This window comes from Pseudophryne corroboree, chromosome 2 (genome assembly GCF_028390025.1).
Source record: "Pseudophryne corroboree isolate aPseCor3 chromosome 2, aPseCor3.hap2, whole genome shotgun sequence".
NCBI lineage: Eukaryota > Metazoa > Chordata > Amphibia > Anura > Myobatrachidae > Pseudophryne > Pseudophryne corroboree.
In genome coordinates, this window is record NC_086445.1 from 114463188 (window position 1) to 114480331 (window position 17144).

General features: G+C 43.2%; 1 protein-coding gene across 3 annotated transcripts in view; it reads left to right on the forward strand.

Annotated features, from left to right (window-relative positions):
• Positions 1 to 17144, forward strand: part of PARP4 (poly(ADP-ribose) polymerase family member 4) — a 281821-nt gene that overhangs the window by 173162 nt on the left and 91515 nt on the right. For all 3 annotated transcript variants that reach the window (XM_063951625.1, XM_063951623.1, XM_063951624.1), the window contains exons 32-33: positions 6330 to 6356; positions 8334 to 8381. In XM_063951625.1, coding sequence (XP_063807695.1) covers positions 6330 to 6356; positions 8334 to 8381 — 75 coding nt within the window. The remainder of the gene's footprint in view (positions 1 to 6329; positions 6357 to 8333; positions 8382 to 17144) is intronic.

Consider the following 17144-nt stretch of genomic DNA (forward strand, 5'->3'; position numbering starts at 1 on the left):
AGCGAAATGGAGAATGCGCTTCAATACAGACAAGTGTAAGGTAATGCACTGTGGTAACAAGAACAAAAATAACACCTACCTACTAAATGGGGTAAAATTAGGGGATTCTGTACTGGAAAAGGACTTAGTTGTCCTCATAGATAGCAAACTAAGCAGTAGTACCTTAAGTATGACTGCAGAAAAGAAGGCTAATAAGATATTAGCATGCATAATGCTAGGGGCGAGAATATTATTCTCCCGTTATATAAATCACTTGTGAGGCCACACCTTGAATACTGTGTACAATTCTGGGTACCTTACTACAAAAAGGATATCCTGGAGCTAGAAAAGGTTCAAAGGCAGGCGACCAAACTAATTAAGGGTATGGAGACGCTAGAATACGAGGAAAGGCTTGCAAGACTAGGCATGTTTACACTGGAAAAGAGGAGATTAAGAGGGGACATGATCAACATTTACAAACATATAAGGGAACAATATACAGATCTTGCGCAGGACCTGTTTTTGGTTAGATCAACACAGAGAACTCGTGGACACTCGCTCAGGTTAGAGGAGAGGAGATTCCGCACAATACGGCGTAAAGGCTTTTTTACGGTAAGGACGATACGTGTTTGGAATTCCCTGCCTGAGGGAGTTGTAATGGCCGACTCAGTCAACACCTTTAAGAATGGGTTAGATAAATTCCTAATGGATAAAGATATCCAGGGTTACGGGGCATAGTCACGCACTATGGTTATTATAAAAAAGAGGGGTAAAACGTAACGGCAGTCATCAACTTCAGTCAAAATTTTATACAAAATAATCGTGCATAGGAGACCACAAATAGGTTGAACTCGATGGACAATTGTCTTTTTTCAACCTTAGATACTATGTTACTATGTTATGTTACTCTATCTCTTTCCTGTTTTTACTTCCTCTTTCATTTTTCCCCTTCTGTCTCTGCCCTTTTGTCATTCCCTTCTCTCTTCCTCTCCTGCTATTGTGTCTCTCACCTCCACTCTCTCTTCACCCCACTTCCGTCCTGCTCCTTCCCCCTTCTCACTCTTCTGCCCCTCTGTGTCTACATCTCTATTTCTCTCCAGCTTCTCGCTCTTCTCCACCCACTTTCTCTCTTTTATTTTTAGATGATTGTTATAGAATGGGGTTATGTAACTTGTCAGGACATGGAGAAGTTATTATGGGGCACATTCAGCATGCAGAAGGATGTGGTAATTTACACAGTGATTAGAGACATTAAAGGAGTCATGTAATCCCCATGACAACTACTCACATTATCACAAACTGTTTGGCGTCTCTCCTCTTAAACAAGATATTGCCACCTGTCTCCAGGGCATTGCTGAGCTCCTTTTTGGCACACCAATGGCTGCTTCCTCCTTGTGCACAACATGTCCACTGCTACCTCCCAATGTGGTGGCTCTAATTAATCTGTGCATTAAGACACACGCACCCTCAGCTGTGTATTCAATATATGTGATATCTCATCGGCATCCTGCAAACTACAACTCCTAATCTGAATTCACACTAATGTATAATTTAGCAGTGTATGTAAATGTATTTGTATAATATTAGTACTTGCTGGTAGCTGATATTATCTCTTCTGAAGATGTTATTCAGTGGAGTGGAGTTTTATTGAGCATACATGGACAGGGTAATATAAGTCATTTGATTAGATGTCCAATTGGCTTTAGCTGTAGCTTTGTTAATTAGACCTAGTATATGTTAGCATTCAGTTATGGGGCAGTTGTCTGAGATTGGAAATATACGAAGTTTGGGAATTACAAAGTTAGGGGGGGGGGGGGGGGGAAGCCAGTTAAACCAACAGTTGAACAGACATTGAAAAACTTTGGAAACCAGGTAATTTAACTATTTAACTTGCATTTTCCTTATGCACTTACCTAACTATCTGTACTTTTATTTAAAAAACACCAAGTACCACAAACTGTTTTTCCTACTAACACTTAATGGTATCCTCTATAAAATGGCAACATCCTTCACTATTCCTGTTATTCATCACTCTGTACACATTGCAGCCTCATTAATCCACTCCCCTCTTATTAACACCCATGAGATTTTAACAAATCTATGTACACTAACTGTAACATCCTCCACCTGTCACCATAAGAAACTATCACACACCTGCCCCAACTATACCTATCTCTCTCTCCTTCTGCTTCTACTAGCTGGTGACATATCCCAAAATCCAGGTCCCATCCACATACCACATTCAGCTGATTCACAACGGAATATAAAACCAACAAACCTTATCAACATCACATGTCTCCCATCTACCTCCAAGTCACTAAAATGTGCTTTGTGGAATGCACGCTCTGTTTGCAACAAATTAACATCTATTCATGACCTTTTCATTTAAAAAACCTCAATATGCTAGCTATAACAGAAACATGGCTCACTGCCTCCCCTGCATCACTGTCACATGGTGGCCTCCACTTCACACACACCCCCAGACCTGGTAATAGTAAAGGAGGTGGGGTTGGAATATTACTGTCTAAATCTTACACACACACCGTTTTACCACCTATTCCCTCACTCGCATTTACATAATTTGAAGTAAATTCTATTAGGATTTTCACCCCTTTCTCTCTGCATGTTGCAGCTATCTATCGCCCACCTGGGCATCCCAAAAAGTTTCTGGAAGATTTTTCTGCTTGGCTCCCTCACTTTTTATCCTCTGACATCTCCACCATCATTATGGGTGATTTCAATATCTCTATTGACAGTCCACAATCTCCCCATGCCTCCAAACTACTCTCTCCAACCTCCTCTCTTGGCCTCTCCCAATGGACTGACTCCCCTACTCATCAGGAGGGCCACTGACTTCATCTTGTATTCACCAGACTATGCTTTGTTTTTGAACTCACTAACACTCCTTTCCCTCTCTCAGATTACAACCTTATCACCTGCATGCTCTCCTCCATTACTTCAAACTTAATGTCCCTGAAGTCTACCAAGCCGCCTCTAACCCGCAGAAATATTAACGCTATTCATTTTCAACAACTATCTACCTCACTGCAACCACTGCTCTCACCAATTTCTACATTCACCTCTCCTGAGACTGCTGTGTCATACCTTAACCAAACTCTAGAAACAGCACTCGAAGTGGCACCGGCTACTCATTACACTCCACGTAGACTTAGATGTCAACCATGGCACTTTAAATACACAAGACACCTACAAAAACTCTGACATAATGTAGAACGCCAGTGGCGTAAATCTTGTAGTTCAAGTGACTTTCTCACATATAAGACCGTGTACCACTCTTATCGTAATGCTCTGGACACTGCAAACAAACATATTTCCAATCTCTCATCTCTGATCAAGCCTCTAACCTCATTTAAATTACTTCTTGTCCCTCCTTCACCCAACCCACCAGACACTATCAGTGCGCAAGATCTTGCTTCATATTTCAAGGACAAGACTGATAAGATCCGAAATGAAATGGTATGCTCTTCCACAGCCAGTGACCTGCTCAATTCCCTGCCTGAACCCTCTAACACCTTCTCTTCATTTGATCCTACAAATGAAGATGAAGTATCTGCACTCTTCTCATCTGCCTACTCTACTACCTCTCCCCTTGACTCTATACCCTCAAAAATTAGTAAAGCTCTCTCTGCTGTGCTCATCCCAACCTAAACTGAAATCTGTAATCTCCCTCTGTCTACTGGTATCTTTCTTTCTCTGTACAAGCATGCAGTGATTACTCCCATTCTGAAAATAAAAACAAAACTCTGACCCTAACTCTCTCTCAAACTACCGTCCCGTCACTCAGCTCCCATGCCCCTCCAAGCTACTTGAGAGACTTGCCTACACTCGCCTCACATACTTTCTTAATTCACACAGCCTACTGGATCCACTTCAGTCAGGATTTCATGCCCAACACTCCACAGAGACAGCGCTGACTAAGGTAGTGAATGATTTGGTCACTGCTAAATCTAAAGGCCATTACTCACTCCTTATTCTCCTTGATCTCTCTGCTGCATTTGACACTGTTGAGCACTCTTTTCTCATACAAACACTACAATCCCTAGGTCTTCAGGACACAGCCCTTTCTTGGTTCTCATCCTACTTATCTAATCTCTCCTTCAGTGTTCGTTTGTCTGATTCCCCCTCCTCTTCGCTACCTCTTTCAGTTGGAGTACCGCAAGGCTCAGTCTTAGGTCCTCTGCTTTTCTCTATCTATACCACATCTCTTGGCAAACTTATCAACTCTTTCGGATTTCAGTACCATCTGTATGCAGATGATACTCAAATCTACCTATCCTCCCCTGATTTGTCACCATCTGTATTGGGCCATGTCACTGAATGCCTTTTTGTCATTTCATCTTGGATGACATCTCGCCACCTCAAACTTAATATTTCCAAAACAGAATTAATTCTTTTTCCACCGGCCAATAGTAGTTACCAACCTGATATCTCTATCACTGTTGATAACTCAGCAATCATCCCTACCCCACAAGCTCACTGCCTAGGTGTCATTCTTAAATCTGAACTGTCCTTTGTACCCCACATTCAATCTGTCTCAAGACCATGTTACATACATCTAAGAAACATATCCAAAATACGACCATATCTTACAGAAGACACAGCAAAAACTCTAATCCATGCTCTCATTATCTCCCGCATTAATTATTGTAATAGTCTCCTGACTGGTCTTCCCAAACATACCCTCTCACCACTACAATCCATTTTGAATGCAGCTGCGAGGCTAATATTCCTTGCTAGAAGTTCATCGTCTGCAGATCCGCTTTGTCAGTACCTCCATTGGTTACCGGTATTCTACAGTTTTAAATATAAAATACTTTTACGTACATACAAGGCTATTAACCAAACTGCACCAACATACATCTCTTCACTCATCTCAAAATATCTCCCTACCCGACCTCTCCGCTCTGCACAAGATCTACTTCGCACACTAAAAATTACAGGACTTTACCCGGGCTTCACCCACTCTATGGAATGCACTCCCACGCACAATAAGACCCACTTATAGTCTCCAAACCTTTAAACGTTCTCTGAAAACTCACCTCTTCAGACAAGCCTATTAAATTCCAGATGCACCCACATAACCTTCAGTGCTTCTCTATCTAATTACATCCTCTCTGTACAGTACACGTAACATCACATATCTTGTCTTTCTTTACTCTCACACCCTCCTGAACCTTGGCCAACATTGCGGGGTGATCATATCATACAACCAATTAAGAACCTAGCAATTTGGTGGACCATTATGCATTAGGTAGCATCTATCCTTGTGTATCAATGTCAATTTCCCTATAGATTGTAAACTTGCGAGCAGGGCCTTCCTACCTCTGTCTGTCTGTTTTTACCCAGTTTTGTTCTATTACTGTTATTTTGTTCTATTACTTCCATTGTGTTTCATCTGGGACTTTGTACATGTGTGAAATCAATTGAGTGGCTTTTTTCTGCATCTGAGGTGTGACTTAGACACAAACTTTACAGAAAAATATGGTACGTCACTGATCTTGGAGCTTCTCAGTTGCGCCGCACATATCATACCATATGGCGTTCAGGCAACCAGTGTATGCGTAAACGTCTGTAAATATTCCTATTGGCAGGGTGATCCAAAGGAAATGTTATGTGGCGTTGAAATGGTGCTATGTTTGTAGGCTTCTGGTTATCAGTTTTCATGTATATATTTATATATTTATTTATGCCACTTTCATACCGATAAGTCCATAAGTCCCGGCATCTGAGTGCCGGGACGTTTTGACAATCTCAGCCAGACCCTCTTTCACTCACAGAACAGCAATTTACTTGGTGACGCAATTCTACCTGGTAATTTGTCGATCAACCCGGGTATTTCTCCTGTGTGAAAGGGTCAATCCTGGTTGAAATTGACAGGTCTTCGACCCTGGTATAAAGCAGGGTCGAAAAAGGATCCGTGTTGATTGGCAGATTACCGGATAAATGTGCTTGAGACGGTAAATTGCTTCTCTGTGTGAAAGGGGTATTAATTAGGAAATAAATGGAAAAAGCGAATGCACTGATTGCAACACTTTTGTATAATTGCAAGTCTACATTATGAAGACGAGTAATTATAGTAGGTGTGGGTGGGTGTCACTGCTTAACTTAGGATATAATGACCATATTGGTGATCACTAGAGAGTCTAATGTAAATAAACCATTTTCATGTAATAAATGACTTTTGCACTGGATCAGACACTGTATAAGGACATTTGATATAGAAAGGAAGAATAATGAGGATTACAGTATAATCTGACAAAATGAACCGAGCAGTATTCACTGTTCTGTACTGTCATCACCAGTTTTATATTGTATTATTTTATTTTTAGGAAAGTGAAGGTGACGATGAGTCAGAGGTACGTTCTTCTGTATGTGTGATTGTCACCTTTCCTTCATATTTGTTCCTTATTTTTCCTTTTGGGTCTAGAAGTGATTTACTGTAATTTTATTGTATGCAATTGGTTGGGCCAACCTTGGCCATGTAAGATAATTAGAGATGGCACCTGACAGTGACGTGGTGTTTTCGTTCTACACATAAGTGTACAATGTGCTACTCATAGTGCACCCTTTGTGTAATCAGAAGAACAATATACTGGATATTGGGGCAGATGTATTAACCTGGAGAAGGCATAAGGAAGTGATAAACCAGTGATATGTGCAAGGTGATAATGGAACCAGCCAATCAGATCCTAACTGTTAATTTACATATTGGAACTGATTGGCTGGTGCCTTTATCACCTTGCACATATCACTGGTTTATCACTTCCTTTATGCCTTCTCCAGGTTAGTACATCTACCCCATTGCTTGGTTAGATCGCCCAATTCAGAATGAGTTGTAGTTTTGCTAAAAGCAGTAAAACTACAACTCTTTTTGCTAGCATGAGGGGAGTGCCCAGCACAGGGCAAGGCCGCCCCGGATGCTGGGTCCTGCCCGCGCTAACCTGCAAGCGCATAGCTATACAGCGATTACCTCGCACATGCTCGCACTGCCATGCGCGTCTGCACAGAAGTGCGGAAATTGGCAGATAGTTATTTCCGCTCTTCTGCGGGGCTTGCTGAATGAGTCCCAGAGTAACAAATGAAAAACCATATTCATAGACAGTATGCAGTCAGGATGTTGCCAGCCACAATGTCAACACCAGTAGGCTGACATTTATAATGTCATCTTGGTTAAATGTCAACATCATTAATGTCGATACTTGCAAAATGTCGTTATTGACAGAATGCCAGCATTTCCATTAGGGATAGAATTACACAAAAGACCCTATCGATATGTCATCATTGTCTACATGCTGAATTTTGGCCTAGTTAATGCCGACATAATGAACATGTCGACATGTTCAATGTCAACATAATGTTGAAATTATGAATGTCGATATAACATACCACACCCTCCCAGTCACATTGCATTTCTGTAAAATGGGCTAATTATTAAGTACAAAACATCTGCAGATATTAAGGTATTTAACTTAGTACTGTTTTTACCTCAGCCTTTACAGCAATAATGCAGGAGTCAATGGGAGCAGCTCTGCCCCAAAATAATAACAAAGATGGCTGCCTCTTTAATTTACCTGCCACTGGGATGACTGCATCTCAAGGTCTCTTTACCAGTGGTGGATTTTACCTATCAGCTGCAGGACTACAGCCCCCCCAGGTAAAATCCACCACCAAGCTCATTGTCCGTGTCAATGCAGCCAGATGCAGTCCATAACTGCACTGACTTTACTGTGACTGGCAGTGACTTCCTATTGGAAGTCCTACCTGTCAATCACAGACACACAAGGCAGTCCCATTGGGAGGTGTTTCCTCCCTACGGGACTGCCGATCGGGCTGCAATATGCAGAGAGCTGCCTTCCTGTAGGAAGTCACTCCCTACCTTTCACGCAGCTGGTGCAGTCCATGGAAGCCAGGGGTTTGCACATGTGCACTCAAGCCGCAGCTTGTGCACATGCGCTGACACCTGCCAGATCCATTGTGCATGGCCTCTCTCCTCTCATCTCCGGCATGAGTAGCATCAGTCGCCCTACCGGAAAAAGGTGGCAGCTGCTGCTGCTATACACCCGCCTCCAGTTCCTCGTTATCAGCAGTGATTTACAGATTTTACTGTTATGCTACGTAGGCCCTACCTGCATTTCTCATTGTCTTGTTTATAAGTTGTAGTCCAGGCCTTCTCTACACAGACCCTAGCTAAGTCTTCACTCCAGTACGCTTCTCTTGCTTGTAATACATTTTTATGTTAATGGTTAATTGTGACACCGAAATTTGTAGATGTACCCATAGGTATTTATAGATGTACTTATTGTAATGTAATATTGCACTATTTTACTTTTTAGGAATGTTTTTATGAAGCTGTGGCTGACATGGACACTTGGTTGGATAAGGTACTTAATGTATATACTCATGTTTGTCACTTAAAATTGCAGTTATCGATCTTGTCACCTTCATAGCGTTATATGCGATTCCTGTTGGAGAAAGAGAGCTATATAAATACAATTATTATCATTATTGATATCTGACTAACATCTAGGAGTTGCTGCTGTCCACAAAAGGTAGTTTGAACAGCAATAAGGGATAAGCCATAAGCATTTCAAGATCTACTGGACAACATCCATCTATCCATGTAAAGCTATAAATCTTAGGCAGGGGTTTAATATTGTGCTAAAACAATGTGTATATTTATATACTGTTCCAATGAGAGCTAGCACTTACTCTTCAGTGATATCACAAGGCTTGTTTACCGTCTGCATAATAGCGTAACACAAACATGCAGGAAAGATGATCAGCAGTCAGGATCTTTAGATGCAACAAAAGTCAGGGCCGTAACTAGGTGTGTGCAGAGCGTGCTCCGCACATAGCGCTGCAGGGTAGGGGGCACTGTTGGCAGCACTTGTCAATTATGAATTATCTAATTACTTTCACTTGCAGCTTCCCCCTTTTTGAAGCCCAGCATCTCCTGACCTTCCCTGTCTCCTACCCTCACCCCTTTTGTTGCTAATACCTATACAGCATTCATGGACTCAACTTGAGTGCTCTTTGTTGTTCTGTCACACTGTACTTTATTACATTACGGGATGCTGATACGCCCAGGTTTCTCTGGGATCAATCTTGTCATGCCCCTTCCCCTCGCCTTATGTCCCTATTAGAAAAATATATTTGGGGGGGGGGGACGCAAAAATTCGCTTTCTGGCACAGGGCACCAAAAAGTCCAGTTACGGCTCTGACAAAAGTATATAAAAAAAATTACCAAAACATATTGCATATCTATAATTTGGCCTCAGTATTGAATACAAAACACTTGGAGATATGAAGGTGGGGGATGGTATGTTAGGACAACAGTTATTATCATCATGACATGCAAGAGGTCGACATGATAATGTGGACATGTCTACACGGATAGTGGGGTGTGGTTCCAGGTCTTGGTGGTCATGTGACCATCCCTTCAGGCGCAGCCATCTGACGAAGCAGTGGTTTTGGAGAATATTTTTTGTTTATCCCCAATTCTAATCCAGTGTTTACGAGCAAAAGGTGGGTGGACTGCGCACAGATGTACACTATGTTACGGGGAGTGCTGCTAATGTTTAACAAGTCGGTCCCTTCTTGTTATAACCAATATTGTCCAAATGTGTGTTTACACTGCGCTCAACCCCGATTTCTAGTTCTCAATGTATGTATATGTAAATACCAATAATACACTGTTTATATACTTTACACAAATAACATTTATTATATTGCAGTAGAAGTTGTTAGTAACGAGGTTCTGAAACTCTGTTATACCAAGTTGTCCAAATTGGGCATAATGAGCGTATTGTGCTGTACTTAGTTTAATTAAGTACTATACTGATTGTCCAGGGGCCCAGTTGCTCTTGGGGATATTGTTTTGTTTCCAAACAATATCCCCAAGAGCAACTGGGCCCCTGGACAATCAGTATAGTACTTAATTAAACTAAGTACAGCACAATACGCTCATTATGCCCAATTTGGACAATTTGGTATAACAGAGTTTCAGAACCTCGTTACTAACAACTTCTACTGCAATATAATAAACCTAATCCAGTGTTTAATCCACCGTGCATAAATGACAAGATCTGTGATAAATGAAAAGACTGGAGATAAAAACCTTGGACAGAGCACCAGTCAAAATAATTCTGTTGGAAGAAGGTTTGCATGCGTGAAGCAGGGTACTTATCACCCTGGACGGGAAGCCCTTAGATTTCAAGATGGACTTCTCAACGGCCATCCCGTCAAAGCAAGGTGGTCTAGATGCAGGTGAAGACAGGGACCCTGCGATAGCTGGTCCGGCCGGAGTGTAAGACACCACGGGGAATCTATCAGAAGGTTGGTGTACCAGGCCCGATGCGGCCAATCTGGAGTGATGTGAAAGTCCAGTGTCAGTTTCCTTCTTCAGTTTCTGGATAACACGTGGAATCATTGAGATCGGAGGAAAAATATAAAGAAGAGGATAGGTCCACAAGACTGTCAAGAGCAGCCACCAGAAAGGCTGGTGCATGAGCAGTAGAAAGGGAGTTTGTGATTGTGGCGTCATCAAGTCTATGTCTGCATGACTCCAGCGACATACCTCTCTCCAGTGGGGAAATCTTGGTGGGTCAAAAAGTCTGCCTCTCTGTTTTGGATGCCTGAGGTGTGAACCGCTGACAGCGCTGGGAGATGCCGTTCATTCCACAGAAGATTCCGGCTGACCTCTTTATGGCACCTTTACTTCAATTCATGATGATTTGTATAAGCAACTGCTGTTGCATTTTCATACTGAACTTTGGCTTGTGATGGAGGAACACAGAGCCTTGTAAATTGCCTGGAGATCCAGGATGTTGATAGGAAGGACAACTCCCTGAAAGGAGTCATGACAGGTCACCACTCCCCAGCCGTGTTAAGGAGTGGCATACTTTCCAAGATAGTAGGTTTCTTTGAGACCGGAGGTGTAAATGGGAGTATTTCCATCTGGTGAAGATCTCCAACTGAAGAGGCCTGGAATGGAACTGGGTGTACTTTACCATATCGAAGGTGGAGGCTAGAGTGCTAAAAATCTGCATTCAGGAATGAATTGAAACCCTGTGTTGATGCAGGAAAGTCATAATCTTGTCCTGTAGAGTCTGTAGCTTGTCTTTAGGAAGAAGCACTCTCGGAACCCAGGAGTTGAGCAAGGCTCCCAAGTGATGCAATGCTTGAGGAGTCAGGGATGATTTCTGCCAACTGCTCAATGCGGACCCATTTGCGTCTGAGATGTGCTGCCATCACTGCAATAACTGTTGTGTACACCCGTATTGCCGTTGAAAGTTTAAATGGCAAGGCCCGTGATTGAAATTGATTCTCCCTGATTGCATATCTGTGGAACCTGTGATGATAGTCCTAGATAAGTGTGTGTGTGTGTGTGTGTGTGTGTGTATATATATATATATATATATATAGAAACACGGGTACTGAAATAAGGACTCGTAGGCAGGTTTTCTGGTTAGAACCACAGTGTCTTTACTGGCATTGGGCCTGGTCACACAGGCATATAGAGAAAATAAACAGACAAACATAAAAGGTCCTAGCACTTCCCATGCTCAAAAGTCATTTTGCTGCAGTGGTTTGCAGCTACACATGCCATGCTCTCCTGGCACGGCCAATGTCCACAGTCCCTGGCGCTATACCTGCTCACTGGCCTCTAACAGGCACCAGCGCAATGCATTGTGGGTAAGAGGGATTTTTAATCCCCTGCCTGTACCTGACTTCAGGCTGTCTCTGGGTGAACTGGAAAACCTGGACCTCTGTTTCTCCAGCTACAGCTGTGAAATTTAGAAAGCCTGGAATTATAAAATTCCACTACAGGTGCAGAATGAGCAGGCCTTGTTTTCTTCTCCCTTGGAGGGAACTGATTCCACCAGAATGTGGGCAATTGTGGTGAGACACAAGACCTCTCACCACAATGTATATATAGGCATCCTGGACCACATATGAAGTCATGAAGTCCTCTGGTTCCACATCAGAATTATAAAGTGAATTGACTCCATCCGGAATCTGGAAACCCTGTTATACAGGTTGAGGGATTTGAGGTTGAGGATAGGGCAAAAGGAGCTGTGCAGCTTTTGCACCAAAAAGAGATTGGTGTAAAAATTAGTGCCCCTTTGAGAAGGAAGAACTGGGACTACCACGTGGGAGGCCAAAAGAGTCTGAATCGAAATGTCTGTGATTTTATGGGCTTGGAAGGAAGGCCTGTGGAAAAGAAGTGAGCGGGAGGCCACTCTTGGAATGTGGGGGTGTAACCCTTGGAGATGACTGCTCTTACCCATATATTAGAAGGGGTGTGTAATTAGGCCATAGAAAAAAGCAGATGTCGCCCTCCCACACTGGAAAGTCCCAGGTTAGGGCCCACCCCGCTATGTGGCAGACTTGTTGGCAGGCTTGGGTGCTGGGCAGTGGTTCTGCCAAGACTTTGCGACCTTGGGACATGGTAGTTTTAGTCGAGGAGACCTAAGATCTGGAGTAGGGGTGTTCCTTGGCCTTGTATTGTGGGCAAAAGGACCAAAAGGAGAAGGCTCCTGTTTGAGAGCCACAATAGGGGAATTTTGGACACCGCTACCGTGGCCACAGTCTTATCATACTTCAAGCACTTTCTTGGAATCCAAATCCACCTGACAGGAATGAAACTAAAGGGCCCATCTGGAAACCACAGTTGAAGCAGAGACCTTAGAGGAGAGAAGCCCCGAATCAATGGCCGCCGGATGCACATCCACTCCTGCATTGGCATAAATGGATTTGAGGAAGTTTTCCAACTTCCAGTCAGTAGGGTCTTTCAGAGAAGCAGTGTTCGAGATTGTGGATTTGATTAGGCAATACTGTATGTGTATCCACTAGTGGCGGTAAAAATGGCGCTTAGAGACTAATAAGTGTGTGTTTTGATGTAGCCAGGCTTAAGCCAGGTGGTCCTCTAATTTCAAAGAGGAGGGGAACACTGCAACCTCCTTCTTACGCGCAGTGCCTCAGCAGCACAAATGTAGCCACGCTCATTGTTGCCACGATGCCCATGCACAGGAAAACGCTTTGCGGCATGCTACATTATTTGGCGGGCTGTCTCAGTCTCAGCCAGGTGGCTGCCCATAGGAATTAATGGAGTGTGCATGCGTTTGCACGTGCGTCATTCGCAGGCACACTAGTCACGACATCCATGGTTGAGTGTAGCTACATCTGTAGATACCATATCTAAGTCCTTAATGAGGAGTACAAACTTAATTGTTTTCATTAATGCATCCACGCCTAGCTGATACACACTCATCTGGGATAGAGTTCGATTCCACATCAAAGGTTACAGATAACGCCTCCTCTGGGACCAAAGAGTTGTCAGACTCTGAGTTATAGCCAGAGTGGAGGGGTGTAAAACTATTCCCGCCTAGCTGGCTTACGTTTAAACAGGTGCAATCAGCATATGTTGTAGTGAAGGAAACATCTGCATTAAACCCTGGACTGATTGAGAGAGGCAGAGAGGCCCTGTATACCAGATTGGGAACCCTCTGGGACAGAGTTTGTAGGTAGAGGATGACCCCCACCTGCAGATGGCTGCAAGGGAGGGGAATGTCGGGAGGCTGCCTGCTGAGTAGCTAACTGGGGCTTGGCCTGCAAGGTACAGTAGAGTACAGGGGATGCTGAACCCTGTCTGTGTCCCTCTCTCTCTCTCTCTCTCTCTCTCTCTCTCTCTCTCTCTCTCTCTCTCAGTACTGCAGAGGCAGGTACTGTAAAATGGCTGTCCAGTGTATCAGGAGAGAGAGGAGTAGTATCCCTTTTGGCAGGTCACCCAGGACAGGGGACGTGGCAAATATCGATGAGGGGCTAATGGGTAAGCTAGCCTCCCCCTTCTGGCAAAACCCCCAGGTAAATGGCCACCGCAATAAAACACACTTTATCACAATTCGCATTTTTAATATGGATGTGATCTAATAATGAGTGAATTTGCATAGCAAAAATGAATAGTTTCACCTGGATTTATTAAATTTCTGTTGCTGGTATATGATCACCGATAAGAGCCTGTCCCAGCGGAGAGTTAGAAGGAAAGTGATAACTTATGGTCTAACGCTACCACTTTACTTCCAGGTCGCTTGTACCCTAACACACAGTGCCATCAGACTGTGGATGGTGTTATTTCCTACTAGTTCTGTCACAGGCTACATACTTACACATGCGCCGTTGGATTCCGGAATGAGATCTCATATTTTTGCAAGATCTTGTGCATGCACCGTGTGTCCACATCAGGCAGTACCGTATCACATGAGCACTAGGCTGATGCCAGGACAGGGGTCATCTGAGGTGTAAGCTATTGTAATATCCCCACAGTGACTCTCTTTTATATATATCTCAGCGCTAATATATCCTTCATCGCTATGATAAGCGGCAATACAGGATAATGGGCAGGGTAATACATCTCAGTGCTAAGACATCCTTCATCACTGTGATAAGTGGCAATGCCAGATAAGGGGCATGGTAAGACATCTCAGTTCTAAGACATCCTTAATCACTGATGTACCTGTAAGTGGCAATACAGGATATGAGGCATGGTAATACGTTTCAGCGCTGAGATTGCCTTCATCACTGTGATACAGTAAGTAGCATTGCAGGATTGGGGAATGGTAATACTAGAGAGAGAGCGGTTTGGATTACCTGGAATCTGAACTGTTCCAAACCTCCGTGATCCATGTCTACCCGAACCGCGGCTCGGGCTTTCCCACCATGCTCAGGTTCCACATAGATGCAAAATGTCATCCTCTCTGTGTCGGATTTTTGCGGGCTTTGGATTCTATATAAGGGCACTAGGACTCTGTGCCATTTCACTCTGCTCAGGCACGCATGCTATACTCTGCTGTAAATTAGTGGAGCTGTGTGTATAGTCAGTGTATGCAAGGGGGCTTGCTGCGGTGTGCTGCGCTATACTCTGCTGTAAATTAGCTGAGCTGTATATATAGTCAGTGTATGCAAGGGACACTCTGCTGTGTGCTGCGCTATAATCTGCGGTAAATTAGCTGAGCTGTATATATAGTCAGTGTATGCAGGGGGCACGCTGCTGTGTGCTGCACTGTACTCTGCTGTAAATTAGCTAAGCTTTGTGTATAGTCAGTGTATACAATGGGCACGCTGCTTGGTGTGCTGCACTGTACTCTGCTGGTTAAGGGCCTAATTCAGTAAGGATTGCAAATTCTGCTAATTAGCAGAATTTGCAGTCCTTTTGCTAGCATGCTGGGAGCCGCACATCGCAGGGCAAGGCCGCCCAGCATGCTGACCGCTGCCTCCCCTCCTTTCAACAAGCAGAAATTGTGAACGCATTGCAATTTCTGCTTGTTAGCAGAAATAGATGATGCCTCCTGCAGGAGGCCCGCCGCCATGTTTCCAATCGTGACGGTTGTGTGTGACATCACGCAGCCGCCACGATCACTCCCTCGACATGACCCCGTTCGCGCTGCACCGTCCCCGCAACACTCCGTCTCTGCCCTGGAAATGGAGCGTTGTCATCCCGCCTCTGCCTGATTGACTGATGTGCCCGCGGGGCGATCGTAATAATTCCGGTTGGATCACGATTTGCGATCCAACCTGTATTAGCCCCTAAATTGGCTGTACTGTGTCCATCTAAAGTGGCTGTGTGTACACAAGCAGAACTACAGTGTGTATTGTCTGTCAGTTGCAAAAAAAGTAAACAATAAAATGGAAAAAAGTTAAAAAAAGTTACAAAATTTAATTATTTTAAGTTTGCACAGCCTGTGTTTTTTAACTTTATGCTTGTGCTTTTGTTATTAACTTACATAATAAAATAAAAGCTCTTTGAATTACCGCAATGAGAGAGTTAAGCCGCAAAGTGAAACAAAAAATGTTTGTGCTGTTTGGTGTGCTTTATCTTAGTGCACTTTGTTCAAAGTCCTGTAACTCCACACAGTTTGAACAGAGCTGCGAGTTAAAAAAAATAAAAATAATAACTATATATATATATATATATATATATATATATAGATCTATTGTTTGTACTGTTTGGTGTGCTTTACCCTAATGCGCTTTGTTCAAAGGCCCTGTGACTCTACACAGTTTGAACCAAGCTGCTCAGTAATGTGGCTCGAGTGTGGGGGAAAACGACTTGGGTTTCAGTTATTTTTATTATTTGTTTATTTGATTTTTGGGGGAAGGTGATCTGGCTCCTACACTTTCATCCTGGCTCACAGATTTTAGAAACATTTGTCAAGCCCTGATGTAAGTGATGTTGTATGTGATGCTGTATTGGAGGTACAGTACATGTACATTCTTCTGCATGTATAGTTGCCACTTATGCTTCAAATTTGTACTCTATTTTTACTTTTGGATCTAGAAAAGATTTACTGTAAAGCTGTTTCATGCAAATAGTTTAGTAAACACCGGCCATCTCCCAAAATAATATTAGATGTGGCTGCAGGAGGGGACAGTTAGGGTTAGGCTGCAGGAGGGGATGGTTAGGGTTAGGCTGCGGGAGGGGATGTTTAGGGTTGGGCTGTGGGAGGGGATGGTTCGGGTTAGGCTGCAGGAGGGGTGGGTTATGGCTAGAATTCTCACCAAAATTGGTTGGGATTTTGACCATTGGGATTCCACTGCCGGTATTGTGACCATTGGGATGGTCACCGCCAGGATATCGTACCCACCCCTTTTATTCGATGTGCTACTAATAGTACACCCTTTGTGTAGCAAAAATATAACATACTGTTTATGTTACAGTTAGGGATAGAATCACATGTAAAAGACACTGGGGTAAATTTACTAAGGTGTGAGTTTTTTAGAACTGGTGATGTTGCCTATAGCAACCAAACAGATCCTATCTATTATCTTCTAGAAGCAGCTAGATAAATGTTAAGTAGAATGTGATGGTTGCTATACGCAACATCACCAGTTCTAAAAAAACTCACACCTTAGTAAATTTACCCCATTGCCGGCATTTCATCAGTGTCTATATGCTGAATGTCAACATTCTCATAACGACCTGATGAATGTCAACAATGTGACTGTGGATGTAACATGTCACATCCTCTCAGTCACATTGTATATATGTATATATGTAAAATGGATTAATTATGAAGTACAGAACATTTGCAGATATTAAGGTGTTACACTTAGTACTGTTCTTTATCTCAGAATCTACAGCAGTA